We start from the raw sequence: 25,847 nt of genomic DNA, 5'->3' as shown, positions 1-25,847 counted from the left end.
TCGATAAGATTTCCGCGATACTTTTGCTTGAGGAACTTGGGATTGAATGCAATGCAATGCGATGAAATGATCTCCTTTGTGGATTTACTATTGGCTACCTAGGTATTGCCGAGTAGATATGTCCTGAATATGAAAATATTAGTTTTATGTTCATGTTCATGTTTGTGTTCATATTCATTTTGATATGGTGACTTCGTCTGGGCGGGGAGGGGTAGGATATTTAAAGAGATGTTGCCAATAAGAGAGGAACAGGAAGAAATGCAATATTGCTAGTGAGGCAATATCTGGGGGTAGAGACCCTTTCATGTCAAGACTGGAAGAAACAAGATACCTCGATCATAATGTTTTCGTTCACTCTTAAATTTATGTAGCACTGTACTCTCCACCTAATCGGTCATCCTCAGACCCTAATCTATACACAAACATACTGGTGAGTAAAATATCGTATGATCTTCTTTCTATTATGATGTGCTCCTTCTCTCTTCGTTATTGAAGGGTTTGGTAACGAGGAGGGGAGGAAAAGGGATACTTTCACTTTACTTTGTCAAAGATGGAGATAGTGACAAGGGTGGGGAGTGGATGTTTTATTTGGGGGATGAGGGGAGGGGAGGTGAGGGCAATCATGGTAGAGAGTAGAAGGGGGGGGGTAATAGCTGAGTTGAGATGGGATGGGAAAGGAAGGAAACGAGAACGATTTTGGGAGTTTTCTTGTGGCTTGTGGTTTGGATGAATATCTATATCCGTCTCCCATGTTGCATCTTCAGACAACAAAGTAAAGCACGTTAGTTACTAAAATGTTGAAAGATCACTTGATGGGTAAAAAAGTGAAAGTGTTGGGAAATCTCATAGGGTGCCTGGGTGGATATGATTCGAGTGGTCTTGAGGAAGGTATGTAGCCATAGCCGTATTACAAGACCACAGACAGATGAAGAAGGAACAATTTTCTGCTTAATGGTTTCTGAAAATGATACTGGCGGTGTCTGTAATTGGGGCGCGAAGTTACCATGGTCGACGTCGATCAGTTTGACATCTCTACGAGAGATGCGGTCGCCACTAGGTGAGTATAACAAATTTGTGGGAATAAGACTATAAAGATGAGAACTGAACTCGAGAATATTTCATCCTCTGATTGAGAAAGTAAGCTAGTCCCGGGTGTTAAAATCTTATTTGAGCTCATCCTACCGGCGCAAGTCCGCAACCTTAACAACAACTTTTCAAAATGTTTTCAGATTCTACGGATGTTTTAAGTGATCTGTTGTTACATCGACCATTCGTCCATCTCATTGTACGTACTTGAAGAGCTCGTTCACTCAATTTCTCGTCAATTCAGTAGAACCTCGTTGACAGTATGGTATGCACATGAAGCCAGATCCTCTTCCTAGGGTTTGATCTTATGAATTGTAACCAGAATCACGTTGTGAGGTCTTCAGAGTTTGAAATGCCGTGGTATTTCATTCGATTGGGTAAGATCGGAGAGAGCCAGGTCCCCAGGCAGATTCAAGAATTGAGATCTTCTCACTCAATCTACACTTCAGAATATTCCAGCCTGCCTTTAGAGATGATTCATTTCGTCCAACAGAATCAATTCGGATGACAAAATACAGAACAAGAAGAGAGAGGCAACTGCTAAAAATCGATATCTCAATATCTCATCCAATGCGGAACTTCATTCGTGGTAAGATTTTTTCATGGAACTGTTAGCATGATTTTGGTTTGTCCATCTAATCTCATAATTTACTGTACCATCTCTATTTTTTCTTTTACCATTCTCCTTTATCGGTATATACAACTCCCCCTTCCCTCTAGGTCCATCAAGCAAACCTATCAATACAGACTAAGCTGCGCGCGCAACCACCGCCCTCAAACCGGGAAGAAACATCCCAATGTCTCATTTCGCTGGTTCGGCATACCTACAGATAGCAAGGTAATAATAGCCAGAAAAGATACTAGCGAGTAACCGGAAACGCGTTCACTAAACTAGATTCCTTCTCCCTCGCCCATCGCAGTATCTCTTCCGCCACCCTCGAGACATCCTCGAGATTCTCGATAAACATTCGTTCGTTCCTCGTGCCTCAGCCAGACAAACACAACGATTTACGTGGGATTATTCAATAATTCTTCTCTTATGTGTGTCTTACAGCGAAAACACCAAAGATAAGCAGAATCTTACAACCATGTACCTTTCAATAGACCCCGCCGACCACGTGGTATGTTTCACGAGCATGCGCCTTCGCTAGACTACTGACCTCCGCAGTTTTATCAATACTTCTACTCGCGTATAGTCTCTCCATATGTACGACACAGCTCTGACCAGTCCACAGATTAGAGCGAGGTGCCCTAACGGGATTCCCGATGATCTATCTATCATTAAATCTTACCAATTCAATGGCACATTTCTAGAACCTAGTAATGGGAACTACCGTGAGAGAAATTCCAATCCAACATTTTGAAGTATAATCTGGTCGAATAGGACATAAGCCTCGCCTGCGGACTAACCTGCCGAGGATTTCCGCGATTCTTGATGAAAATTCATTTTTGAAGTTGTTCTTCTGCTCAGATACGAGTGGGTCTCTTGCTGCGGTCGGTCATGATCACGTTCGAACTTTAACGCGACTCTTCGTCATCAGTGTCGCGACGCACTGAGTCTTCCTCGCGCCGATATACGGTCGGAAATCCCTTGGGAGTGTGGATGTTGGGAATGGGTTAAGATCTTTAGTTGGGTTGAGATTTTCTGATGAATTTGGACCTTTAAAAGAGTCGGAGCTTTCAACTGGATCAGGAATTGAGAAGGTGTTGGGCACTCAAATCGGATTGGAGCTTGCAGATGAATTGGAACGTTCATGTGGATTGAATATTTTAAATGGGCAGGCAATACAAACAAACAAGCTTAACGTTCAAGCCAAAAGATTTTATCCCTTTCCGCATTTTGAAATATTCGCTAATCGAAAGCTTGGTAACCTTAAAGTGAACTTAGCTCCCTGCCCTCCACGTAGGATGATAAATATGAGCTTGCGTTTTGTGTAATGGACCGGCACTACAAACCACGAAACCAATATGAAATTGTAATTCTCTTTTCATTCTTCTCATCTCCTTATCCCTCATATGACGCTAAATCTAGTAACTAACAGCAAGGAAAACGCATTGCATCTCACGCCCTTTCTTATGCAGTGGTCATATATCTCATGCTCGTATTTCACATATTCTTATTTCATCATCTTTGTACTTATCTTCTCATCTTATCATGCTCCTAAAATTCCTTCCTCCAACATCTCAGTTTTAAGCAGCAGGCGCAACAGGAGCCGCAGCTGCCTCGACAGGCTTCGCTTCACCTGGGAAAGGGTTATCCGACCTTCGCTCATCACGAAGTGCTGTGAGTTTCTCAATTGCTTCTTGCAATGAAACAGGCTTTCCTCGATCTTGACTCGAGGTATCGTCACGATTTCTAACATTGACTTCACGTCCCTTCATTTCTGTGTCGCCGACAACTTTCAAGGGTATTAGTATTAATCTATGACAAAAGGCATATGTGACCACTTACCAAAAATAAAGTTGTATTGTGCCAATTGGCCTGTACGGATCTTCTTTTGAAGAGTGTTGCCACTGAGGTCAACATCAATGAACATTTGTTGTTTGTGGAAGATGGATTGCACTTCCTTGGCATATTCAAAGTAACCAACTCCGACTGGGATAACAAGAATTTGTCGAGGACTTAACCAGAAAGGCCATTTACCAGCGAAATGCTCAATCAAGATAGCAGTGAAACGTTCGATACTACCTGCCATAGCTCGGTGAATCATGACTGGTCTGGCACATCCAGGGGTAAGTGGCTTGTACACTCTTTCCTTTGGTGGAGCATTTGGATCCTCTGGTTCGGCATTCTTCTTTGGCTTGACGATGGGCTCCTTGGCGGCGTCTTCATCCTTCTTAGTTGGTACATCACCGGTATTGTATTCAAGTCCAAAGTTTTGAGGTAACTGGAAATCAAGTTGGATTGTAGCGCATTGCCATTCTCTCTTGAGGACATCGCAAATAGTGATATCAATCTTTGGGCCATAGAAAGCACCGTCACCCTCGTTGAGTACCCATGGTACTCCACCATCAGTTGCCGCAAATTCGTCCAAAGCAGATCGGAGTTTCTCCTCTGCCATATCCCAAGTCTCGAGTTTACCCAAGTACTTTTCTGGGCGAGTAGAGAGGTTCAGCTTGAAGGTGAAACCCAAAAGGCCGTAAATAGCCTTGAGAAAGTCGAATAAACCAGTGATTTCATCCTTGATCTGGTCTTCCCTACAGAAGATGTGGGCGTCATCTTGTTGGAATCTTCTTACTCTAGTCAAACCGGTCAACGCACCCGAAGCTTCATTACGATGAAGAACACCGAAATCTGCAACTCGCCAAGGCAATTCTCTGTGACTGCGCTCACGGTGACCAAACATCAAGCAATGGCCAGGACAGTTCATGGGCTTCAAAGCAAAAGTATCCTTCTCGACAGGGAATGTGAACATGTCATCCTTGTAATACGCCCAATGACCAGAGGTCTTCCAAAGTTCGGAATTGTACATATTTGGCGTAATAACTTCTTCGTAGCCACGGGTCCAGTATTGCTCTCTCAAAAATGACATGATTGTGTTATAGATACGAGCACCGTGTGGCAACCACATGGCAGATCCAGGTGACATTTCGTGGAAGAAGAATAATTCTTGATCCTTACCAAGTTTTCGGTGATCACGCTTTGCAGCCTCTTCCAGAAATTTCTTGTGCTCAGCCATTTGCTTCTTATCTGGGAATGAGACACCATAAATTCTTTGCAAAGAGTCGTTTTCCTTATTTCCAAGGAAGTAAGATGCTGAGTTCTTCATGATAGCAAATGTCTCGATTCTGCCAGTGTTAGGGACGTGAGGACCTCGACATAAATCGATAAGAGGTCCGTTACGATAAACAGTGGTGTTGGTTCCATCAGCGATCTTGTCCTTGATGATGTGTTGCTTGTACTTGTTGTCCTTGAACATCTCCAGAAGATCATCCTTAGAAAGGACCAGTCGCTCGAACTTTTGCTTCTCCTTGACAATTTGACCGACCAATGTCTCCAAGGGCTTCCAGTCTGCGTCAGTGACTGTTCCTTGATTTGGCAGACCCATCTCGTAGTAGAAACCATTGTCGATTGGGGGGCCGATACACAAACTACAACCGAATCGTCTTTCTGAGGCTTCGCCCAAGATATGAGCACTAGAATGCCAGAAGACTCTTCTGCCCTCTTCGTTCTCGAAAGGGAGCAGCTCAAGTGTGCAATCCTTCTCTAAGGGTCGCTCCAAATCCCATAGTTGCTCAGAATCCCCATTCAATTTCGCAACAACGGTGCGCTTGAGAAGACTCTTCGAGATTCCCTCTGCGATTTGGGCGGGTGTGGTCTCCCAAGCAATACCCTCCTTAACAGATCCGTCCGCAAGAGTAATGGTGATGGGATCTCTTGGTTTTGCAGCGATTTCCGCGTCATATTTTGCCTTCAGTTTGTCGAAAACTGCTATGCGATGAGCGATAAATTCTGGCGCTGGGTTGAGTTCTAAAGGTCCGGCATCGACCCCACTATCCCCTCCCTTCTCCTTCTTAGGCTTTGGTGCTTTGGGTGCTTTTGGTTTCTTCTCTCCAATGGCAACATTTTTGACACCCTCTGCCACCTTCTCAACTGCCTCCTTTGCCTGTTCCATGGTGTTTCGAGAGGTTGTTATTCGAAGTTTGCTGTACTTGGGAGGAGTCAAGTACAACTAGACGGTGAACTCTTTTGAATATTTTTATGACTCCAATTATTGTAACGTTTGTCCCTTCTCACATGGACCGTGCACTCTGCAGATGACTAAGTATGTCTGACCAATGAAAATCGTTCTCATCTTTGGCTCCACGCTACCCAGTTTTCGCTTCGAATAATTTTTTGGAGAGCTTTAATTTTTGTACCTCTCCAACGATAACGCCAAAACACCCTCGAACAATCGCCAACATCAAACAATGTCTTTCCGAGGCGGATCAAGAGGCGGTCGCGGTACCGGCGCAAATGCTGGTTTCAGTGGTGGTAGAGGAGGATTCGGTGGTCGTGGTGGAGGTACGTTAATACTCTTTTGCGATTTTGAGCAGATCAATTTGTGCGCAATTGCTAACGATTTACACCAGGACGCGGTGGTTTCCAGCAAAGAGACAATGGTCCTCCAGCAGATGTATTTGGTATGATAGTTTCTTTTCGCATTGTTAGAGCCAATTGCTAATTAAAGACAGCTATGGGATCTTTCCTTCATGCCAGTGAAGGAGAAATTGTCTGCGAATCCATCAATACTAAAATTCCTTACTTCAATGCGCCAATCTACCTAGAGAACAAGGTATGTAATTCTCAATTCAAACCCCTTTTATAAAAAATAGACTAACAACCAATTGATAGACCTCAATTGGTAAAGTCGACGAGATTCTCGGCCCCATCAACCAAGTTTACTTCACCATCAAGCCAACCGAAGGTATCCAAGCTACTTCATTCAAGACTGGCGACAAATTTTACATCGGCGGCGACAAACTTCTTCCTTTGGAGAAATTCCTTCCAAAGCCAAAGCCACCTCCAGGAGCACCAAAACCAAAGAGAGCCGGTGGTGCCAGAGGAGGTAGAGGAGGACCAATGAGAGGTGGACGAGGTGGTGGAAGAGGTGCGCCACGTGGAGGAAGAGGTGGTTTCACACCAAGAGGTGGCAGCGGAGGATTCTCCAGAGGTGGTGGTAGTGGTGGTTTCTCTCGAGGAGGTGGTGGTTTCACTCCTCGAGGTGGCGCGAGAGGTGGATCGAGAGGAGGATTCTCCAGAGGTGGACGTTAAAAACGGTAGGATAAAGAACTGAAGTAGACCAAATCTGGGTATATGGCGTTTAGGGATATGTTTGTTGGTACGGCTTGGGCTGCTGCGAACTTCTGTGCAAAAATTGTACTTTCTTAGTCAATAGTCGGTGGACGATAGGAAAATCATGAAGCTTCGGGCAACATATTACACATACTTTACCAAAGAGAACCTGATCTAAATTGAGATCAATCACCCGCCCAAAGATTACAGATCGAAAAGCCTCCAGTCACATTACCTTCTCTATATATTTGGCCTTCATCTACTCTTAGAGAGACAATACTCTTATCCAAAGAACGTCCCCTAAGAGAAACTCGAATATCTAGCCAGGTCTTCGATCCTATACACATTTCATGTGCCTATCTAATTCGCTGATTACCAACGCAAAAATGCATATAATCTTTCTCGCTCTCCATCTCATAGAAGTTAGCAATTCAATACTTCTTCTCAATTTGATCACAAGATGAAAACTGCAGGTGCTGGAAAAATTTGTTCACTGTTGATATTATGTGCAGAAATGACTTAATGTTTATTTATATTATTGGTTACTGAATTCCTTATTCGAATGATGGCTGATTGAAGTTTCAACCATCGAGTATAAGAGAGAAACCCTGTAAGAACCATATCACAGTCTCATGGCGAAACAAATCAACGACTTCTTCACTTGCATATGGCCGTTGAACATAACTTGAGAAGAGGATTGCATTTAATAGGTATATTTGCGCCAGTTCATAAACTTCAAGGTATCATAATACATGCTTCATCTCCACCTCACCACCAAGCCGGATATGTCTATTGCCATCCCTTCTTCCCACCACATTCCTCCCTTCGTAATCCACAATCGATCCCAAGTATGATGTTTTAATCATGGCTTAGGAATATGAATGGTCTTACTAGTCATCATGCAGCCCCAAAGAACAAAAAGTCCCACAACAGGATGAAATTCAAAAATAGTACCAGTGCCAACCGTCCCTAATGGTATATTGTCCAAGATCCAGCCCTTGGATACCCAGTATGCCATTAATGCGGCAATGGAAAGGGAAGTAGGGATCGGCGTGCCCTCAAAATATTTACTCTTTCCAGTGGCATCCTTAGGAACATTGGCTACGGTGATATTGAAACGGGCTAGACGGGTGAGACCGCAGAGGACGAAGAAAGTAAGGAAGAGGTGGTCGAGAGGAGTGCGGATACCGATAGCAAAAGCTGCAGCGGCGGGAGAAACACCAAAGGAGACCTATGGAGGAAATCGTTAGAACCAAAATTCCGACACGCATGAAACTGCCAGGAAGAACTGTACCAAATCCGCCAAAGAATCCAATTCTTGACCCATCATACTACTCTTCTTTCTCCATCTGGCAACCTTCCCATCCATGAAATCGAAGAACAATCCAAAAGGCATAAAAGCTAAAGCCGCCCAGAGATTTCCGTGCGCATCTGATGGACCTAGACAATATCGCATCGAGGCGAATACAGACATAACACCACAGAACCCTGATTTGTAGCAGTTAGTCAATTTGTGCGAGAGACTTTTAGAAAAGTAGAATTACCATTGAGTTCGGTAATCAAATCCGCAAGATGCAACATCTTGATCATGGAGAAATGCCCCGTATCTTTCTCTAACAACCTCTTTTGTTTGTCCATAGCTAGAGCATCCGTTAGCACACGATACAATAGTATGAAATCCATCTATTGACCCAAGAGGGGGAGGGGTAATCAAAGGAGCAATCATAAACATACCTGGCCCACCGGTTGTTGAATCCTTTGTTGCGCCATTTGCGGCATTGCCGCTATTTCTTTTCGACATCTGAGATATATCAACTCAAACTGAGTATTCAAGGTGTAAAAAAGATGTGAGGGTATCGTGAGGTTGTTGGTTTTGAGCCTTTTTGGGGAAGAGTGATTTTCTAGGTTTGTTTTCTTTTCGTTTGAAGAGCTTGGTTTTACCAGCCATGACGTTGAGGGATCGCCAAGCCACAGCTGAACAAGGGGCTTGAGCAAACCTTAAACACCAACAGCACTTGTTATTATTGCCTTGGAAGGAATCTGAATGGATTGCACAGCCTTTTAACCCCAAGGACAAAGATCGAATTCGAACTGGTCATTTATTACATACATATTTTTGGGGGTAACCAATCATGTACTTGGTGATACAATCATTCTTGCCGAGAACTTTGAGTGGGACTCGGAAAACATGCACAGCTCACAGATATATTCCACAGATGTGTTTCACAGATATATTCCGCAATCACTTCAGTCAAGACTGTCAGAAACTGGAAAATCTGTCATTTATTCTAAAACGCCTCTATAGATATGCCCAAGTCACGCCATTCGCACTGAAGCTTTTACCTAGGTATTGTTACTAACCACCCCGAAAAATAAATATCATAGGATAAACGGTAATCTGTAGAACCGTTCGAACCACGTCTTCCCAAACCAAATTATACAATATTAATGCGTACTGTTCGCTTCCCCGGCGATTATCTGCATGTTTTTACCGAGTAAGAATGATACCAAACCCATCAATCCATGATGCACATGATCCTGAAACGCCTGCGATAGTGTATCCTCTCGGGGGTATCAAAGTATGCCTGGAAGTGTTAGCGAGATCTTATGCGAATAGCCGGATGTAATAATATGAACTATTGTAAGTCATAGCAACTAATGTGATATAGCACCGGCGCAGGATGGGAATATACTAACCCAGAACCACCAGCAGGGTTTCCAAAAACCTGGGACTTCCTGCCTAAACTAGTCATGATTGCAATTCCGTCCAACCACAACCCACTTCTGACGTAGAATCCAGTAATGTACTCTCCACGACGTGTATCTAACAAGATATTAGTAATTCAGGCGGAAACTTTGGGAATTCTGGTCACATACCAAGATTGAAATCTGCGGAAGATCCACCCCTCTTGCCAAAAAGTTGAGAGGTCGCATCTTCATAAATAAACTCTATACCGTCGAGAGCGAAGCCCGCCCAGCTAAAATGCAAGTCAGTGGTCGTACTTAGGTGGAGTTTCTTAAGAATTTGAGAAGGACGACCCAATGTGATCCTTCCAACCGGGTTGAAACAAGTTTTTAACTTACACTCTCACTTGTATCATCAGTTTCGTTTGATGAATTGAACTGTCAAAGACGACTTCTTGTGGCTGGGTTCCGTCCATCTGTGATGCACCCAGCTTACTGCTCCTGAAGGCCATCTGTCCATTCTTCAATTTTAGCTTACTGGCTTTTGAGACGAGTTGGGCAAAGTCATCAACATCATGGCTACCACCAGCGAACGACTTTACGGATATCTTCAGTTTCGATTTTCGACGGTCTTCGGGTAGTTGATTTCTTAGATCTTGCTCTGTAAGAGTAATTTGTCGTTGAATGGGTCCATTGCCATTCCCATCTCCAAACTCTTGCCAATTGTGACAAAGATCCTCGCCATCCGTGAATATCTCGAGGAAAGCTACACCAGATGCCGCTGTAATTATCACACTGCCATTATCCACAGGCCATACTTGTATGGATTCATCGTTAGCTCGCGGAGGATCTGTGGGGAGTGCGAAAGATGGGTGACTTCGAAAGCGTAGAGTGTCTAGCCTATGCCATGTGCATTCGTCTCTTGGTAAAACCAGCCCTCCCTTCGATCTGGTGCGTGTTGAATAAGGCTCTCTGGTGGTGAATGATCGGTTCAACGTGACGTAGTCCCGAAGCATTACCCCGTGCTCTTGATGGGGGCATCCAAACAAATGGCCTACTTCATGTAAGTGTGCACCTATTCCAATGTTGGCGGCCTCCCAGTTGCTGCCGGATTCATTACAGTCATTGGCTACAAAATTAGTATCGGTAATTGTACAATCGGAGAATGCTGGCACAACTTCTTCGAGGGTAGATGGATAACTTTGTAATGCCTGACTTCCAAAAATGGCTAGTTGAAGCTCGCCGCCTCCACCTCCGAGGGCCGCATGACCAGTGATCATATTGTGCTGTTTCTCCCAATGAGCGTCTAGGAGGAGAACTGTCACATACTGTTTTTGACCTGGCTGGGGCTTAAAATAATTTTTGACATCTTCACTGGCAAAGGAAAACAGATCGCCTCGGCGGGCACCATTTTCATTCTGCTGGGCGACATCAAGATGCCGAAGTTCGGCAACAGTCTTAGAGCTTCGAATGACATGGATTTTGGCTTCACTTCGCATTGTCCCAGCTTCCCGGTCTCTATAGTTCGAGGTGCCCGTAATCCACTCTTCTTCGAATCTAAATGTCCTCCTGCCAAGCTTGTTTCGGTACATCTGCTCAGCGGTAAATGCTTGCCACCTGCTGACCGTTAGCTCGTTCTATTTAGGTAGAGAAGATAGATGTTGAGACTGATAGAAAAACAAGAATCAAACTGATAGGATGTGGTGTCGCCCTCTTTCCCCCTTCAAAAAAGTTCGTCCCCGGAGCCACTGATTCCACAGGAAGATGCTCATTGCCAGTTCTAGCAATGACAACTTGCCTACTCACCACTAGGATAGTAGAAATTTATACAGATGAGAAATTATACGTACAGATAAGCGGCCATTCTGAATTTTCGTATAGCAGTATCCAGGCCATTGCCTTCTCTCTCGATGCGCGAAGGAACAGCATCGAATGTGCCGGGTGAATCTTTTCCAAGCAATATAACCAATTGAAGTGGAGGATTTGTAAGAGTAGGTAGCATGTGAAGAGTGAGGAAAGAGGAGTGTACAGGATTAGGAGAGTTGCTATTCGCGAGTTTTGGAGATGTGAAATCGAATCTCAATCTATTAGGTCCCGGGGTAAGGTAAACAAGTGCCTTAAAATGAGACTCGGAGACTGGCCAGTATGTCGGAGGAAATCCATCGTCTAGACGAGTGACTGTGAGCGTCCCATCTATTTGGACTTCTGATGGATCAGATATCGTGCCATATATCGATAAGACCTTTTGATATACCTGTTTGATGTATGTTAGCTTCACCAATCCTGGAGCTTGGATAGGAAAGCTTACCCATGTGTTATCAGTGATAGATAGAATTCGCGGCGAATATGGCGAGACGGGCAAAGCCGACTTTGAAGAAGGGGATCCTACGCCCGACATCCCAGATACACTATGTCTATTTGATCCAGTGGTAGAAACAGTTGGTCGAGTTGCTCCCATACCGTTGAGGTTCGATGAGGACTGTGAATTTGTCATTGTTGGTGGGGTTGTAGCGCCATAAGAAGAATTCAAGGATATTTGCGATTTACTCGAAGTGAATGTGTTGCTTCGAGGAGCGCTCCCACCACTCGCATTACTACCAGTAGATTCACCTGTGCTGGAGTCGGTTGTTTTTGCGCCGGACTTGGAGCGCATCTTAAAGTCCTTCAAAAAGGAAGGGGCCATGATATAGCTAGAGCAAGGAGTGCAGCTGAAGACAAGGTCTCCCGATGAGTTAGCTTGCGATGTTTTGAGATCAAAGCGAAGAGGACATTGAAACAATCCTTCGGGATTGATGACAGCGGAGATGATGGCAGACCTTTGGTGGTGTTTTGTTCAAGGGAGTGCTTCCCTCGACTGGCAGTAGCTGAGAAAGAGAAGTGCTAGTTCTGGGACTAAAATGATAAAGCTTCTTGCTTGATGGTCCTGATGGGGGGCTAAGAGGAAAGAGGTTCTCCAGGGATATTTATTAATCAATGGGGAATCAAAGAAGGCAGATCCTTTTTCAGAAAGGCAAAACGAAGGTGTGGATGGTGGTTGTGAATGTTTTTAAAAATATTAATGGATTTAACGTTTTCCAATCAATCCAGCATAACTGAGCGCTCGTATCAAAAGCAGATGGACAATAACAACAAAGAGAAGGGGTGTAGTGATGGATGACCTCGGAAATGATATCAAGGAGGATTCTTTGAGAAGATTCGATTATTTTATCATTATTATTATTACTACGTGTAGATTGTAAGAGGGGATTGGATTAGCTAGGTAGGTAGATATTGTTCAATTGAGTTGAAATTGGAAGAGAAAATAGGAAAGTAGGTAGATGATCTTCAATTCATTATAAAATACGTAGTGAGGGACGTAGGTAGGAGGTGGTAGATGAGTGGAACGGGTTGGAGATGAAGTTGGTTACTAGGTAATAAGTAATAAGTTCCTGGTAGTAGTTTAGTCGATGCAGGTGGTACGTGATAGTACAAAAGTAAGTGGCAGATAAGAAATGCCATTATATACCTAGGTAGGCATATATATAGCCACCACCTATTTGTAAATATAAATACCAACACAAACATGAATATGAACATGAATGTGAATACAGACAGTAACATCATGATAAAAACTAACCCATCCATCTACATATCACATCCTACCTAGCAACTCCGTACTACGCTGGAAAATCGAAAACATTGAAACTTGAAAGACAACCTTGGAACTTTTATTACTAACTAGACAAGACAAGACGGCAACGGCAACAAGTTTGGCGGGGAGCATGCTTTCAAGGATATCTATAGTTCCTACCGCCCTAGTAGCATCTATCGCCGGGGGCCCTTGCAACTAATGACATCCATGAGCTCCAGCTACCTATGTTATCCATAATCCATCCACTTTATGTTGAACGGAACTGAAAAAGAGGACTAGGTATGATCACACAGACAGTGCATCGTGCGTCGTATCGTATCGCATCGTAGCGTAAGCCAATGGATGAAACCAATCATTTCAAGATTCTTTTTTTGGATCATTCCCAATGCTGCTGCAATGGGGGCTGCAATGGGGGCTGCATTTCAACTGCATTTCAACTGCATTTCAACTGCATTTCAACTGATACTGATACTGCAGCCAATATATATCACCCGTTGCAACACAATACAACAATACAACAATCCAACAATACATGTCATGACATGACATAACATGTCATGATTATCCAACCAGCCAACGAAATACAGTTCAACAAGAGACACATGTTTGATGAATGATCGTCAATACCTTCCATTGATGTTCCGAAAGCATCTCTTTGACACAGGGAGATTTTAGCAGTGGTGTAACCCAATTCACTTCATCTACCTACACTGCTGCAATCACATGAGAATCATGATTCAATTGTACCTACGATACCTAGCATGCTGTCTTATGTGCTGCGGCCAATTAATTCCTACACAACATATCTGCCGTGTTGACTGCGCATTCCAGACTCCAGACTCCAGACTTCAGACTCCAGACTGCAGACTTCAGAGGAGACATGGTAAAAGATGACGTTGTAATGGCACAGGTACGGACTAAAGGAAGCAAAGACTTCTTTCTCGCTATCCTCGCTACTGTCCTAGCTACTGGTGAGTACGGTACGGATAGCTAAAGGAAGAGAAGACGCTCATATTTGGGGGGCCTGGTGGACTCGTGGGCTCGAAAAACAAACAAGACTGTGTGTAGCTACTACTCGCTCCAGCAAGTAGTAACTACACATTCCGTACAGTATATTGTAGGTACATAGGTAGGTAGGGAGGTAGACTCGTAGCAACGTGCGAGATGGTCTAATAATGCATGATTCTCGTGGAGTGAGTACAGCTATATCATACCATCCTCTCTCTGTACGTACCTTCTAGACGCGCCCTCCATACAATGATTCAATAAACTACGACGGATAGTCTTATTATATAACACAATTCGAGATGTAATAGGTAAGTGTCCCATCTCGTATATGGACAATCTACTCCGGCCTAAACTTCATTAATCTGAACCCAATCGGATTCTGATACAATTCAACAGACTGTTTGATATTTAGAATTCGAGTCTTACTCTCAAAAACACCATCTATCATTGGTCAATGCTGAAAAGTCCGATTTCCTTTTTTCCAACTGCAATATGTCTTCCTTTCTCTCTCTGTTGCTTTCTTTCGTCCTTTTACCCAGAGGCTCTCGAGAAGCTGTCAATGTCCCTGAGCCCTATAATTCGTTTGTCTTGAGCACATTACAGAACCTGAAGACCTAAAAAATTACCGCTAGACCGCTAGACCAATAGCCCCTTAGCAGCTCAGTCTGATCACTTCCCCTTGTAAGCGATAGTAGCAGTGCAGTCCACCAGGTCCCAGGAATGAGCAACGGAATTCTGACCTCTTCATCCTCAACCCGTACCATTCAATCATCATACAATTAATTCACTTTTTGGAAAAACTATACCATAAATTCGAATTTGGGGGGGAGATAATTTTATAAAAACTTCTGCACAATCATTCATTTATTTTGCTGTTGACCCGCAACGGAAAACTCGTCCAAGAAAAAAAAAACAGGTGGAAGAAGCTAAGGCTAATTTCGACCTTTGGCGCCGACCTTACACTTCTACCTTTAACACTGTCCATAATATTTGCCTCTGGTATATACTTCTTTCGCAGCCTCATCAACAAGCAGATCAATATTATCGGCATACTAGATATTGATTAATATGTCTTCCCCATGGAAGAAGCAGCCAGAGGAGGTAGCGGGAGCGGTATTGAAAAGAGCTGAGTTGAGCAAGGTAGACACCTTCTTGTGCTATTCGAATCAAGTCCATTGCCCCAACACTATACTAATATCAAATCATCTAGATGGCTCGGAAACTGCAGAATCGATTGGCGCTCGCACAATTCAAAGCCGAAAGGGGTTGGGAAGATCTTACACTGGATACAATAGAACCAAGGATGGAAGAAGAACTAAGAAGAAGACGGCCAACCTCAAGTGGAGATATGTTATCGGACTCATCCTCCAGTGTTGCGTCTGAACTACCTTACTCGAACCGAAGAACCTTACTGAGTTCCCCTTTGAAAGCCACCGCCATATTTTCCGATCGAATTGTATCGAGTGGTAGCAGCACTGGGCCTAGGAAGAGGTCGTACCACACTACTTTCCAACAACCAAGCTCAACAGCTGGATCTCGAAAAAGAGTTCGCTCTTCCCCCACACCAAGTAGATTATTACGTCAACCAAATAGCTCCTGGAAAAGTCACCGTCAACTAGCCCAGTCGTCTCCTATCAAGCCACGCAAACCTCACTTCACCACCTCGGCGGGACCGGATCTCTCGTTCTACCGGGGATCTTCACATATGCCAGATGACCTTACCTCCCCCAACTTCGCAGCCCCATCTGACGATGAAGACAGCTACCTGCCTCTACACTCTTTTAATATCCGACCTTCGTCTCCGCGAACCCCGTCTCCCATTAGGAACAGAGGCAACCCACACCGTCGAATCAAAGAAGGTAATGGCAGGTCAGCAGAAGAAGAAGCGGATCTTTTACTGTACCTCAGTAGCCCCGCAAATCCAATTTCACGAACGAGCATGATGCAGCCACCATCTACACCACCGTCCAGGAAGCTTGATTTGCCATCATCTATGATGACCACTCCTAGTTATAGCGGTGGTCTTTCGATATTTGGTGCGCCGGCCACACCTTCACAAGGATTCGACTTTGCCGATTTTGTCAACATAACACCGAGTCCAGCTCAAACGACTTGGACCCCAAGAGCTGCAAAGACCCCATTGACTGTTGCACGTAGGCACTTGACTTTTGAGAACTTCCATCCACAAAATGCAAGCCCATCAAGGCGTGACAGTCCTGCTTCTAAGCATACCGGACTTGGCATGCAATTGGGTGGTGATCTTCTACCCTGATCTTCTACCCTGATTTATACTTATTTTACGTTTACGATTCACATTGATGTTTACGAGCATCAACTCCTATTCTCACGATTATGTTACTTTGTATATGAATTTGACGGCTCTTATAATGTTCTTTCTGCATGTGGTACGAGCAGAAGCTTGGTGTTTTGGTGGGAAGCTAATATCCAGGAAGTGAATCCCTGGTAGGGATATGAAAGATGTGATAAGTTTGGTTAGTTTTATTGTATTCTATGTTATGGCGGTAAGAAAATATATGATGGGAAGAGACGGCGAGATGTAAGTAGCGGGGTCGTGTGGGATAGGGAAAGGGAAAGGAGTGGAGAAGAAGGGAAGGAAATCCTTGAGAGCGCGTCTTTTTGTCTTTTGCTCACTACCTCTCTAGATAGAATGGCGAATTTTCGTGTCCAATTCGCGATATGGGATTTCAACAACCAATGAACTTCAAGTTATCAGGAATCAATTGTTCTAGAATTTATGATTGGTGGATTGACAAAGTGGCTTACAAAATATGGGGCATGACGATGTGATAGGGTCACATCTAGATTCTGTGCAAAGTACCTAGGTAGTGGGTGTGCTCCGTATGAGACTACATTTACAGTGAATACCTACTATTGCACATTGGCTATCAGATCAATAAGACTTTTATTAGAAAAAACCTCGGGACCCTCGGTATTTTCCTTTGGCGGACCTAATATAGTGTGTATACGCCGCCAACTGTTGGGACTTGGACGCGATGTTGACTTAGCTACTCGATCACCAATGTGACCATATTTGCTTCGTTCGTTATCGTTCACATTCCAGTGTTTGCCGCTTCTTCTCAAGTATTGGAGGAACACGTTGTATAATTTATTCGAAACTGTGCCTTTCTTTGCTGCACGTTGGAGATATGGCTTCTATAAGTATTTGGGTAGCTTTCTCCCTCTTCTTCTATTTCATTGTGAACAGGATATACAAATCACACATATGTTCTTCCAAACTGCGCAAATTCGAGTGTCAAGAGCCAGTACCGAAAGACACTATCAGCCGTTGGCCTTTCGGTCTTGATATGCTCAAGATAGCTCTGGAGGCCGATCGTGGAAAATTCTTCCCCCCCAAATATTCCGGGGGCGGTATTGCAATAATCTTTGATGCTGTACAATGATACCTAAGCTAACAACGGTTTTAGGTCTGCTGATACCCAGCTTCTCGATCTGCCAGAAAATCAAACTAAAGCCCAGGGTACCAGAATAGATTTTGCGGCTGAGTTTGACAACGCTTTATCTTGGCTTTCTATCCGTGGCCGTTTTGCTGATATGTACTGGCTGGTCTCCAGCAAAGACTTCAGGAATTCTTGCAACAAATGCAACGAATATGTCGATCATTTTGTTCAACTTGCTCTCAACAGAAACTCACTGGCCAGAGATCAAGACAAAGATGACTCAACCGCCATCAAGAAGAGATACATTTACCTGGACGCCCTTGCAAAGGAAACACAAGATCCCATTGAGCTTCGTTCTCAGTGCTTACATTTGATGCTAGCAGGTAGAGACACGACGGCCTCATTACTAGGATGGTTGTTTCTTTTATTCGCTCAAAATCCCAATCACTATCAAAAGCTGCGTAATATCGTCATCGAAAACTTTGGAACATACCAAAATCCTTTGGAAATAAACTTCTTGGACCTCAAAAATTGCCGATTTCTCCAACATTGTTTGAATGAAGCTTTGCGACTTTATCCACTTGTACCATTCAACGTCAGACAAGCAAACAAGGACACAACCCTACCACATGGCGGTGGAAAGGATGGAAAATCGAAAGTCTTTATTCCAAAAGGGTCAATAGTTGAATACAGTGTTTTCGCCATGCATCGTAGAAAGGATATATGGGGTGATGACGCCGAGGAGTTTCGACCTGAGAGATGGGAAGGAAAGAAAGTGGGATGGGAATTTTTACCTGTAAGTTTGGGTTCAGCTCTTTTCCCGTCCGAGGCTTCTTACTGACGTTGAAAAGTTTAATGGCGGTGCAAGGATTTGTATCGGGCAGCAATTTGCCTTGAATGAAGCCGGTTACGTTACTGTAAGACCCCCCCAGAGGTTTGATATAATTCGAGATATGGCAACGGACTCAGTTGTGAAACATGAACTCAAACTCACGAATTCCTCTGCCAACGGTGTTAAAGTTAAGCTACATACTTCCACTGTTTGAGAGCAGATGTGTCCAGTATCATGTGCCATATCTTTTATTTCTCATTCTCCTTAATTGGTCTTGGAAAATTGGAAATTTTGCATAAGTTGGTGGTATGAGACTAGAAAGTAATGATTGTATTTGGATTAGCATTGATGCACGAGTACAAATGGCAGGCGAAAAGTAGCAGCTCGGCGGTCAGACATCTCGTGTAGTAGCCAGTCTTGTTCATTCATTTAACTCCAATTTAAATACTCACTCATGCCAAGCCCAGTTTTTTGAGAATAACCTTAATTTCTTCAGCGACGAGATCTGGATCACCAGTTTGTATAAAGTGACCACAGCCACTGGCAATCTTCACACCCTCACATCGATCTTTATCTGTGATACTCACTAGACCGGCATTATATTTGGCCCAATATCTTCACAGCGTTGATTAGTCAAACATTCCCGCCAAGAGCACTGCAACGATACAAACTTACGGATTTGTAAACCTCATACTCATGCTCTTGGGTGTCCCCATTCTTTCTAAACTCGCATCCGCAAACGTAACCGGATCGTGCCCTACAACCGTAAGCCACGGACCTTTTCCATTCGTACCAATAAGTTTAGGTTTATCGGCACAGGGGAGTAATCTTGGACCAGGTCGTCGATCCATGGATTCAGAGTTTGGGACTGATAAATCAAATACATTTGTCAACCGCGTGCGTGCTTCAATATATTGGGGAAGTGAGCAGTCTGGTGCGAGTACGGTAGAGGGGTCGAAGGTGGGGGATAAAGGATCCGGGAGGAAATCGCTATAATCTACATTGGCGATGTTGGAGTCAAGTGCGATGAGCGCGGCGCAAATGAATGGATGGGATTGTACATAGAGACGGGCTATGGGGACCTGGCAGAATGTTATTTTGAGGTTACACAATTGAAGAAAAGAGGCAGGGCTCATCGATTATCGTAGGCAGGGTGAAAAAAATGTCACAAAGTACTTACTCCAACTGAGGCAGCCACGAATATCACACTCAGTCTCCCATTTTCGGCATCGGTTTTCTCAAGGCCAAGTTCTTTACTAGCGATAACTAGAATAATTTCGTGAAGATCATTTGCAGCGTCCATGAAATCATGTCCATAACCATTTCCATCATCTAGAGGATCTCTTGCAGTAGTCAACCCCTGTCCATAACGATCAAATGTCAAGAGTGATGGGGCTTCCTTGACACGAGATCGAAGAACTGATATACATGACTCCCATGAGGAAGCGGGAAGACCAAGTCCATTTACAAAGACAACCAGGGTGTGGTGTAGCGTGACATTCGATTCTGAGAGGGTCGAATAAGATGCGCGTGGAAAGAAGGTGTAAGATATCGGAGCTCGTGGCTTTGAAGGAATAGTAAGGAAAGATGGACATGGGTCGATCGGAGAAGTATCAGAGGATTGTTCCATTTCGGGAATTATGGAAGTTGACCAATTTATCATATCTGAACCTATGCGATATTCATGAAGTGGATCAATGATGTATTCAGCCTTATGGTAAGGCGGGGACACAAGACTAAAAACAAGGGCGCCGCTCTGGCCGGTGCTCTGAGATACTTATCTTATCTTATCTCGATCAGTAAGCGAGCTATCTATCCATGTAACGTAACCTTCCGAGCATACCAACCAATCTTTGTGCTTCGGTAAGACAATAACAACATATCATCCCGACGCAGATCACGATTTGAGAATGGCATCTCCAGCTGTCCCACTGAAGCGAACCTACAATCACAAATCACACTCTTCCGAAGATTCGAAAACTAAACGTATCTGCACAGCGGCAAGTCTAGCTGCTGCAAAGATATCACAACGGGCACCTACAATCGAACGAGTTCTCACCATCTCAGAAGATGCTGTTTGGTCGCTCCGCAAATCTGACCTCCGTACCCACTTTCTTACTCTGCAACAATACACTCAATCACTTTCCAATGCACTGCCAAGAGTCGACTCTGGTGCGGAAATCCATGATGATTTCAATGAGATCCCTTTGCCCGAGATCCTTCCCCCACTCCTACGTATGCCAGTCGAAATCCGCCAACTAATCTATCGTCATTTGCTGACACCTCCCTCCAATGACCCCCGCCTTGGCCCCCATCCTCGCCAACTCCAATCCCACATTTATCTTTCTCGCGCCTTCGAAGTCGCCGTTCTACATCTGAATCGCCAAATATATCACGAAGCGCTCCCAATATTTTACGGCGACTCCCTTCAAACTATCTCTGTAACCGTCGACTACAATCTCTGGACACACAAAACGCAACGCTCCGATTTAGTTCTCTCCTCATTCCTCACCTCGTCAATTCGGAATTTATCCCTTTCCGTCCAGCTTGGTAGCGAGAAACGAAAACAGAAACCCGATGACTTCGAAGCGGAGGCGAGACTAATAGAAGTAACTAAAGGGATTAAGAAATTGAGGAAATGGTTAGCAGGAGCTGACATCCAAATTTTGAGGATTGGATGGCAAGAGCCCCCGCAGACCTACACATTGGAACAGAAAAAAGAGATCTTGGATGGACTGAGAGCTTTGAGGGCGGTTAAAGTGGAGGCCGGGAATATTAATTGGGGGCTAGATTGGAACAAGGGAAAGAAGTTTAGGTTTGACGTTGATTATTTAAAAGAATTGGAAAGAGAGCGATCCTGACAATGGCATGTCAGAATTTGTACACGTGAAAAGTTCGAAGTAAGACAAAAGTTGGGATACTGGAGCTTCAACTTATTAAGCTGATCTATCTATTGCCATTCATGACATTACAACATTTCCCCATTAAATACAATTTACCCAAACGCCGCGCTATGCATCATCAAGTCCACCCCATTTTAATATTGAAGCAACTTCTGCCCACTCTTTCCATCCGCTTTCTGTGTTGAGAAGGAGCAGAACTGATCCTTAATGGCCACTACTTCATAAGTACCTTCCTGCGAAGACTGTATCGTCTTGCTGTGTTCATATGAAATCTCATGTCTGGTCTCCAGCACATGAGACTTCTGGCCCTTCTTCGCGTTCGTACTTCTTGTGTACGTGAACTCAAAAGGTGGTACGCCCCAGAATTCGAATAGCAGTTCAGCTTGTCCACCCTCGTGAATATCAACTTCCACCTGCCTTCCTTTACTGATCTTAACGCTAGGCATTTGGTGGATAATCTTTGTGATCTCAGTCTTTGCTTTACATTCGCTGGCTTTATCCGATATAGCAGTTATTGTGAAGTTGCCTGGCTTCTCGGCAATACGTCTGAAACTAGTGTTTGGTGATTTAGCTTTCCTTTGTACGTTCTCAAAGGTATAGTAAATTTCAAAAGGCGCTGTGCCCGATAATGTGTACCCGATTCGTTCTCCCACACAGTAGTCTGTACGGGACTCCAAGGGATGAATAGTAGGAACATCGTAAACTTGCACTTGTACGTGAGGAGCACCATGTTCTGTTTTTTGCTGACACCCTCTGGAGTCGCGAATCTTCCGTACACTGACTTGATGGATGCCTAGCGACAACACTCGGTGAGGTATCCGGAAATCATAATGGTTGGAATCGATGTTGGCAATTTTGACAGTTTCTGGTCTTGCACTACTCTGATGTTTAATGTCGATCTCAAGGTAGAAGGGAGGAATGCCTTCGAGTTTAATAGGAATAACCTCATCTCCGGCGAGCTCTTCCTTGCAATATTTATATGACTGTCCTGGTTTAATGAAATTCGCAGCTGGCTTCCTGTTAACCTTTTGCTCAATGATGAGCGGCGAAAACTTCTTCGAGTCATGGTCATAAAGGTTGTCGGAAAGCTCCGAGAATTTGTATTCATAAAGGCCAGGCTTGATTGTGTCCATGGAAACAGTTGAAAGTCCAAGACCTGCGTCAAACTCTTTGTTACTGATAGATGCAGAGCCATGTTCTGGCTTATGACGAATCTCATATTTGACATGGTAAGGGGGGGAACCTGTAAGTTGTTAGCCGAGTCAGATATGACCCTGAGCAATTAGCTTGACTTACCAATAAGATTGACCTCGACTGCATCTATATCACCTTCGCATACTTCATGCTTTACATATTTCTGACCCTCCAGCACAAGAGCCGAATTATCAGCAACCTTTATTTTCGGTCTTGGAAGCCAATCAACCTCAAATAAGGATGCCTTGGGATCGACTGTCCCGGGACACTGATTATCGTTTACATCAAGTAATTCGTATGTACCACGAGCATCCACCTTAACCGCATCATTGGTTGACATAGCAGTCTTCTCCAAAATCTTACCGGGGTCGTCATTTACATTTCGGTATTTGATGCTCCAAGGAGGCTGACCAGTCAAGCGAAGAGGTAGCGGGATGTTGGTGCCCTCGATGGTCATAATCTTATGCTTGCCATCCAAGTGACCAAAAGCAACTCGAGGTCTTTGGTGCCTCACCATAAATTTGACCTCGCCGTTTAGGAATATCTTGCAGCCTGTCTTGTCCTGGACGCTTGCAAGAGCGAGAGAATATTCTCCACCAGTAATCAAAGGATCCGTCTTTATCTTGTAGATATCGCTTTCGATTCCAGTGACCTTTTGCTTTCGACGTCTTCCGTCATGAACAATCTCGTATTCCAAGGTAAAAGGTGGTTCGCCAGAGAGCTCAACATTCATCTCCACAGGCTCTTCGATGCATGCGTCAATATCACCTGCAGGTCGTCTAAGATAGGCTGAAGCCGGTGGCTTCACATCTTGTTCCAGAACTAAATCATTGCTATTCAATTTGTGGTTCTTGTAAACAGCATCATCCACGGAGGTAAACTGATACTTGAAATGACCTGCATCGCGAGGCTTAAGCTCCAGTTGGTGTCGTAATCCAGATACTTTCACTGATTCATGCTTGAGACCACTCTTTGTAATTATGTTGTACCTTACAACGAACGGTGGAGTGCCTATTAGATCAAGGTCAACAAGTAAGCCAATGGAATTGCCAGCACACTTGTCGTTGATATTCTCGGCGCTTATAGACAGCTGCGGCTCGGGTGGGTTCAGCAGTAAGCAAGAAGCAGGCTCCCTGACTTCACCTTCACAGAATTTGCTCTTAACACCCACCAGGGTGTAAAGACCTGGTTCGCGGATATTTGGCGATTGGTGGGCATTGCGGGCAGAGTATTCCTCAAAAATCACCTCGCTGCCATGATCACCCGCGGCGGTCAGGGTGTCAAGGGGAGAGAACTTGTATGTCAGAGTATGAGAAGTGTCGTCTGGTGTTCGGCCAGGCGATGCATATTTTACCGGAAGTTGTGTGGATTGGCCGATAGCAACCATAAGTGGACTCCTAGAATCACAACCTGAGAGCCTTGCAAGGGGCCTCTCATGTACTGTAAGACTCTGTTCCATGTGTGTGTTCTTGGGATAGATGAGCTCTCCGTCTTCACCAATAAGCGTGAAATTTGCGACATTTCCAGTAGCGTCATGAATCTCATTGATCGAGTATAACCACAAACCGCTGGGGGTCATAGATTCATTCAATGGAATGACAACCTTTCTAGCTTGTCCCCATGAAACATCCTGGTTTCCTAGGGTAAGCAATGTGCTAGGCCTAGTTGAACCCAGGAGCGGCGAGACGAAGTTCTCCGGTTGATTACTCTGGAAGTGGAAACTGCGATCTTTGTCGTTGATGGTACGTCCATACACAATCTTCAACGGGGCTGTTCCCTCAAGCTCGATAGAGAGGTCGGAAAGATCTCCCAGACACTTGTCCGAGCTTGTGGACCTGATGATGGCTTTAGGGCATTTTACAACAAGCGTATCAGACATTCTCCGCTGTACTTCGAGCTTCGACTGATCTATAATCTTGTGAAGCCTGTATAATCCCGGTTTCTTCACAATGTAATCAAGCGTATAAACGTTTGGCTCATCATCCAGCTTTCGAAAGTTCTTCATGTCTCTTTTCTTCAGCTCTATCGTTTCGTTTGCATTTGTATCGAAGTCGAAGCGCAATAATTCAATGTGTACAGGTTTGGTCTGGTTAAAATACATCGGGAGCTTGACAGAAGGTCGACTACTGTCTAAACAGAATGGAAGACCATCCGGATTCAATGTCGCGGATCTGTTATATATTAGTATTATATAGCAAGTTGTAAAGTATATGACCTTGGTCAAGACGTACCCCTCTGGCAATATGTTGATAATTTGCCTACCCATAATCAAAGATGAGTTGTGTAAAATGGTGGCAGGCCGAACACTGTTCTCTGAAATAGCGAGTTCGCTGTCGAAAAAGGTCTTCGTAAGAAGTAGAACCCATCCTTGGAGTGGAAGCTTTGCAATTTAGCTTTATCGTCACCAAAACAGAATCAGGGACCACTTACGCCAATTCTGAACATGAGCACGAAATCAAAAATAGCATGCAGCCCAAAAGCTACATGAGATGTCCATTGTGACCACTCCAACCACGGTATTCGTAGTTTTGGTACCCAGTATAAAAAGAGTGCGTCCAGCATTACCCATTTCATGAATAATGGGAAAGACTCTGATTCATCCTCTACCAACTGCCACCAATCATATAAACGCCAAACAAGTAGCAAGCCATACAATCCCGTAACATACATGCGCTGGCTAGGAGCATCAATGAGCTCTACCGGTATCAATGGCGCATCGGATTCTATCGCAGCAGGCGAAGCCGTTGGAAGATCCCGCAGTGGGGATGTTACTCGTCCTGTCGGATTCCTTTGGCCACTGCCAGGAGTAGGCGGAAAGCCAGAACGCATTCTAGGAGTCCCATTCATTGTATAGAAGCTTTATAATCATTGCATTCTCTATATCTTGACGAAAGTCGTTGAAGGGCAAAATTGAGAGGGGAGGTTTGTTCGTTGAAATCGTGTCAAACAACAAGCTGTATTGGTGAGTGGGCAAGCTATTCGCGAAAGTTAACAAGAGAAGAAGAAGAAGATAAAGAGGGAGATGAAGCCGAAAGAGCTAGATTATTGTAGTTATGTGTGTAAAGGAATAGGTACCGTACATTCGAGAAATGAAGATCCCAAGTTTCCTCTCAAAGCACAGAATTTGCCTAAGTCGCGAGTGAAGTTCCTTGTGGGACGCGTTTTTTGAATTTTGTGAATTTTTGTTGTTTCCAGCGCCAGCATTTCCAAAGCTTTGACCACTTTCATGGTAATGGTAACTTGACCTCAGGTACGAGTAGATCTGATATGTATCTTGTGATATTGGTTTGGGTAGAAATTGAATATGGTAAAT

General features: G+C 44.2%; 10 protein-coding genes across 10 annotated transcripts; 5 read left to right on the top strand and 5 right to left on the bottom strand.

Moving 5' to 3' along the window:
• Window positions 1–2,174: 2,174 nt before the first annotated feature.
• Window positions 2,175–2,450, top strand: EAE98_000020 (uncharacterized protein; the record flags this gene model as incomplete). The annotated part of the gene is made up of 2 exons (XM_038947638.1): window positions 2,175–2,207; window positions 2,283–2,450. 2 exons carry the CDS (start codon window positions 2,175–2,177, stop codon window positions 2,448–2,450), a joined length of 201 nt encoding a protein of 66 aa, XP_038815315.1.
• Window positions 2,451–3,276: 826 nt separating this feature from the next.
• Window positions 3,277–5,702, bottom strand: EAE98_000019 (uncharacterized protein; the record flags this gene model as incomplete). The annotated part of the gene is made up of 2 exons (XM_038947637.1): window positions 3,277–3,485; window positions 3,539–5,702. The coding sequence occupies 2 exons, from the start codon at window positions 5,700–5,702 to the stop codon at window positions 3,277–3,279; spliced, it is 2,373 nt and encodes a 790-aa protein (XP_038815314.1).
• A 295-nt stretch (window positions 5,703–5,997) lies between these two features.
• Window positions 5,998–6,841, top strand: EAE98_000018 (uncharacterized protein; the record flags this gene model as incomplete). Its single annotated transcript, XM_038947636.1, has 4 exons — window positions 5,998–6,091; window positions 6,160–6,210; window positions 6,262–6,362; window positions 6,422–6,841. The coding sequence occupies 4 exons, from the start codon at window positions 5,998–6,000 to the stop codon at window positions 6,839–6,841; spliced, it is 666 nt and encodes a 221-aa protein (XP_038815313.1).
• Window positions 6,842–7,724: 883 nt separating this feature from the next.
• On the bottom strand, window positions 7,725–8,663 carry EAE98_000017 (uncharacterized protein; the record flags this gene model as incomplete). The annotated part of the gene is made up of 4 exons (XM_038947635.1): window positions 7,725–8,093; window positions 8,157–8,350; window positions 8,407–8,502; window positions 8,597–8,663. The coding sequence occupies 4 exons, from the start codon at window positions 8,661–8,663 to the stop codon at window positions 7,725–7,727; spliced, it is 726 nt and encodes a 241-aa protein (XP_038815312.1).
• Window positions 8,664–9,350: 687 nt separating this feature from the next.
• EAE98_000016 (uncharacterized protein) lies at window positions 9,351–12,230 on the bottom strand (the record flags this gene model as incomplete). Its single annotated transcript, XM_038947634.1, has 6 exons — window positions 9,351–9,447; window positions 9,560–9,686; window positions 9,740–9,840; window positions 9,947–11,164; window positions 11,398–11,801; window positions 11,856–12,230. The coding sequence occupies 6 exons, from the start codon at window positions 12,228–12,230 to the stop codon at window positions 9,351–9,353; spliced, it is 2,322 nt and encodes a 773-aa protein (XP_038815311.1).
• Window positions 12,231–14,925: 2,695 nt separating this feature from the next.
• EAE98_000015 (uncharacterized protein) lies at window positions 14,926–17,239 on the top strand. The gene is made up of 2 exons (XM_038947633.1): window positions 14,926–15,326; window positions 15,397–17,239. The coding sequence occupies exons 1-2, from the start codon at window positions 15,255–15,257 to the stop codon at window positions 16,456–16,458; spliced, it is 1,134 nt and encodes a 377-aa protein (XP_038815310.1). The 5' UTR covers window positions 14,926–15,254; the 3' UTR covers window positions 16,459–17,239.
• A 191-nt stretch (window positions 17,240–17,430) lies between these two features.
• EAE98_000014 (uncharacterized protein) lies at window positions 17,431–18,651 on the top strand (the record flags this gene model as incomplete). The annotated part of the gene is made up of 3 exons (XM_038947632.1): window positions 17,431–17,504; window positions 17,633–18,401; window positions 18,457–18,651. The coding sequence occupies 3 exons, from the start codon at window positions 17,431–17,433 to the stop codon at window positions 18,649–18,651; spliced, it is 1,038 nt and encodes a 345-aa protein (XP_038815309.1).
• Window positions 18,652–18,889: 238 nt separating this feature from the next.
• On the bottom strand, window positions 18,890–20,067 carry EAE98_000013 (uncharacterized protein; the record flags this gene model as incomplete). The annotated part of the gene is made up of 3 exons (XM_038947631.1): window positions 18,890–19,052; window positions 19,113–19,519; window positions 19,618–20,067. 3 exons carry the CDS (start codon window positions 20,065–20,067, stop codon window positions 18,890–18,892), a joined length of 1,020 nt encoding a protein of 339 aa, XP_038815308.1.
• A 280-nt stretch (window positions 20,068–20,347) lies between these two features.
• On the top strand, window positions 20,348–21,298 carry EAE98_000012 (uncharacterized protein; the record flags this gene model as incomplete). The annotated part of the gene is made up of 1 exon (XM_038947630.1): window positions 20,348–21,298. One exon carries the CDS (start codon window positions 20,348–20,350, stop codon window positions 21,296–21,298), a length of 951 nt encoding a protein of 316 aa, XP_038815307.1.
• A 176-nt stretch (window positions 21,299–21,474) lies between these two features.
• On the bottom strand, window positions 21,475–25,381 carry EAE98_000011 (uncharacterized protein; the record flags this gene model as incomplete). The annotated part of the gene is made up of 4 exons (XM_038947629.1): window positions 21,475–22,583; window positions 22,637–24,705; window positions 24,766–24,914; window positions 24,965–25,381. The coding sequence occupies 4 exons, from the start codon at window positions 25,379–25,381 to the stop codon at window positions 21,475–21,477; spliced, it is 3,744 nt and encodes a 1,247-aa protein (XP_038815306.1).
• Between the last annotated feature and the right edge of the window lie 466 nt (window positions 25,382–25,847).

Source organism: Botrytis deweyae (genome assembly GCF_014898535.1).
Source record: "Botrytis deweyae strain B1 chromosome Unknown BDEW_001, whole genome shotgun sequence".
Lineage (NCBI taxonomy): Eukaryota > Fungi > Ascomycota > Leotiomycetes > Helotiales > Sclerotiniaceae > Botrytis > Botrytis deweyae.
Note: the sequence above shows the minus strand (reverse complement) of the source record. Positions and strands in the feature narration are given on the sequence as shown.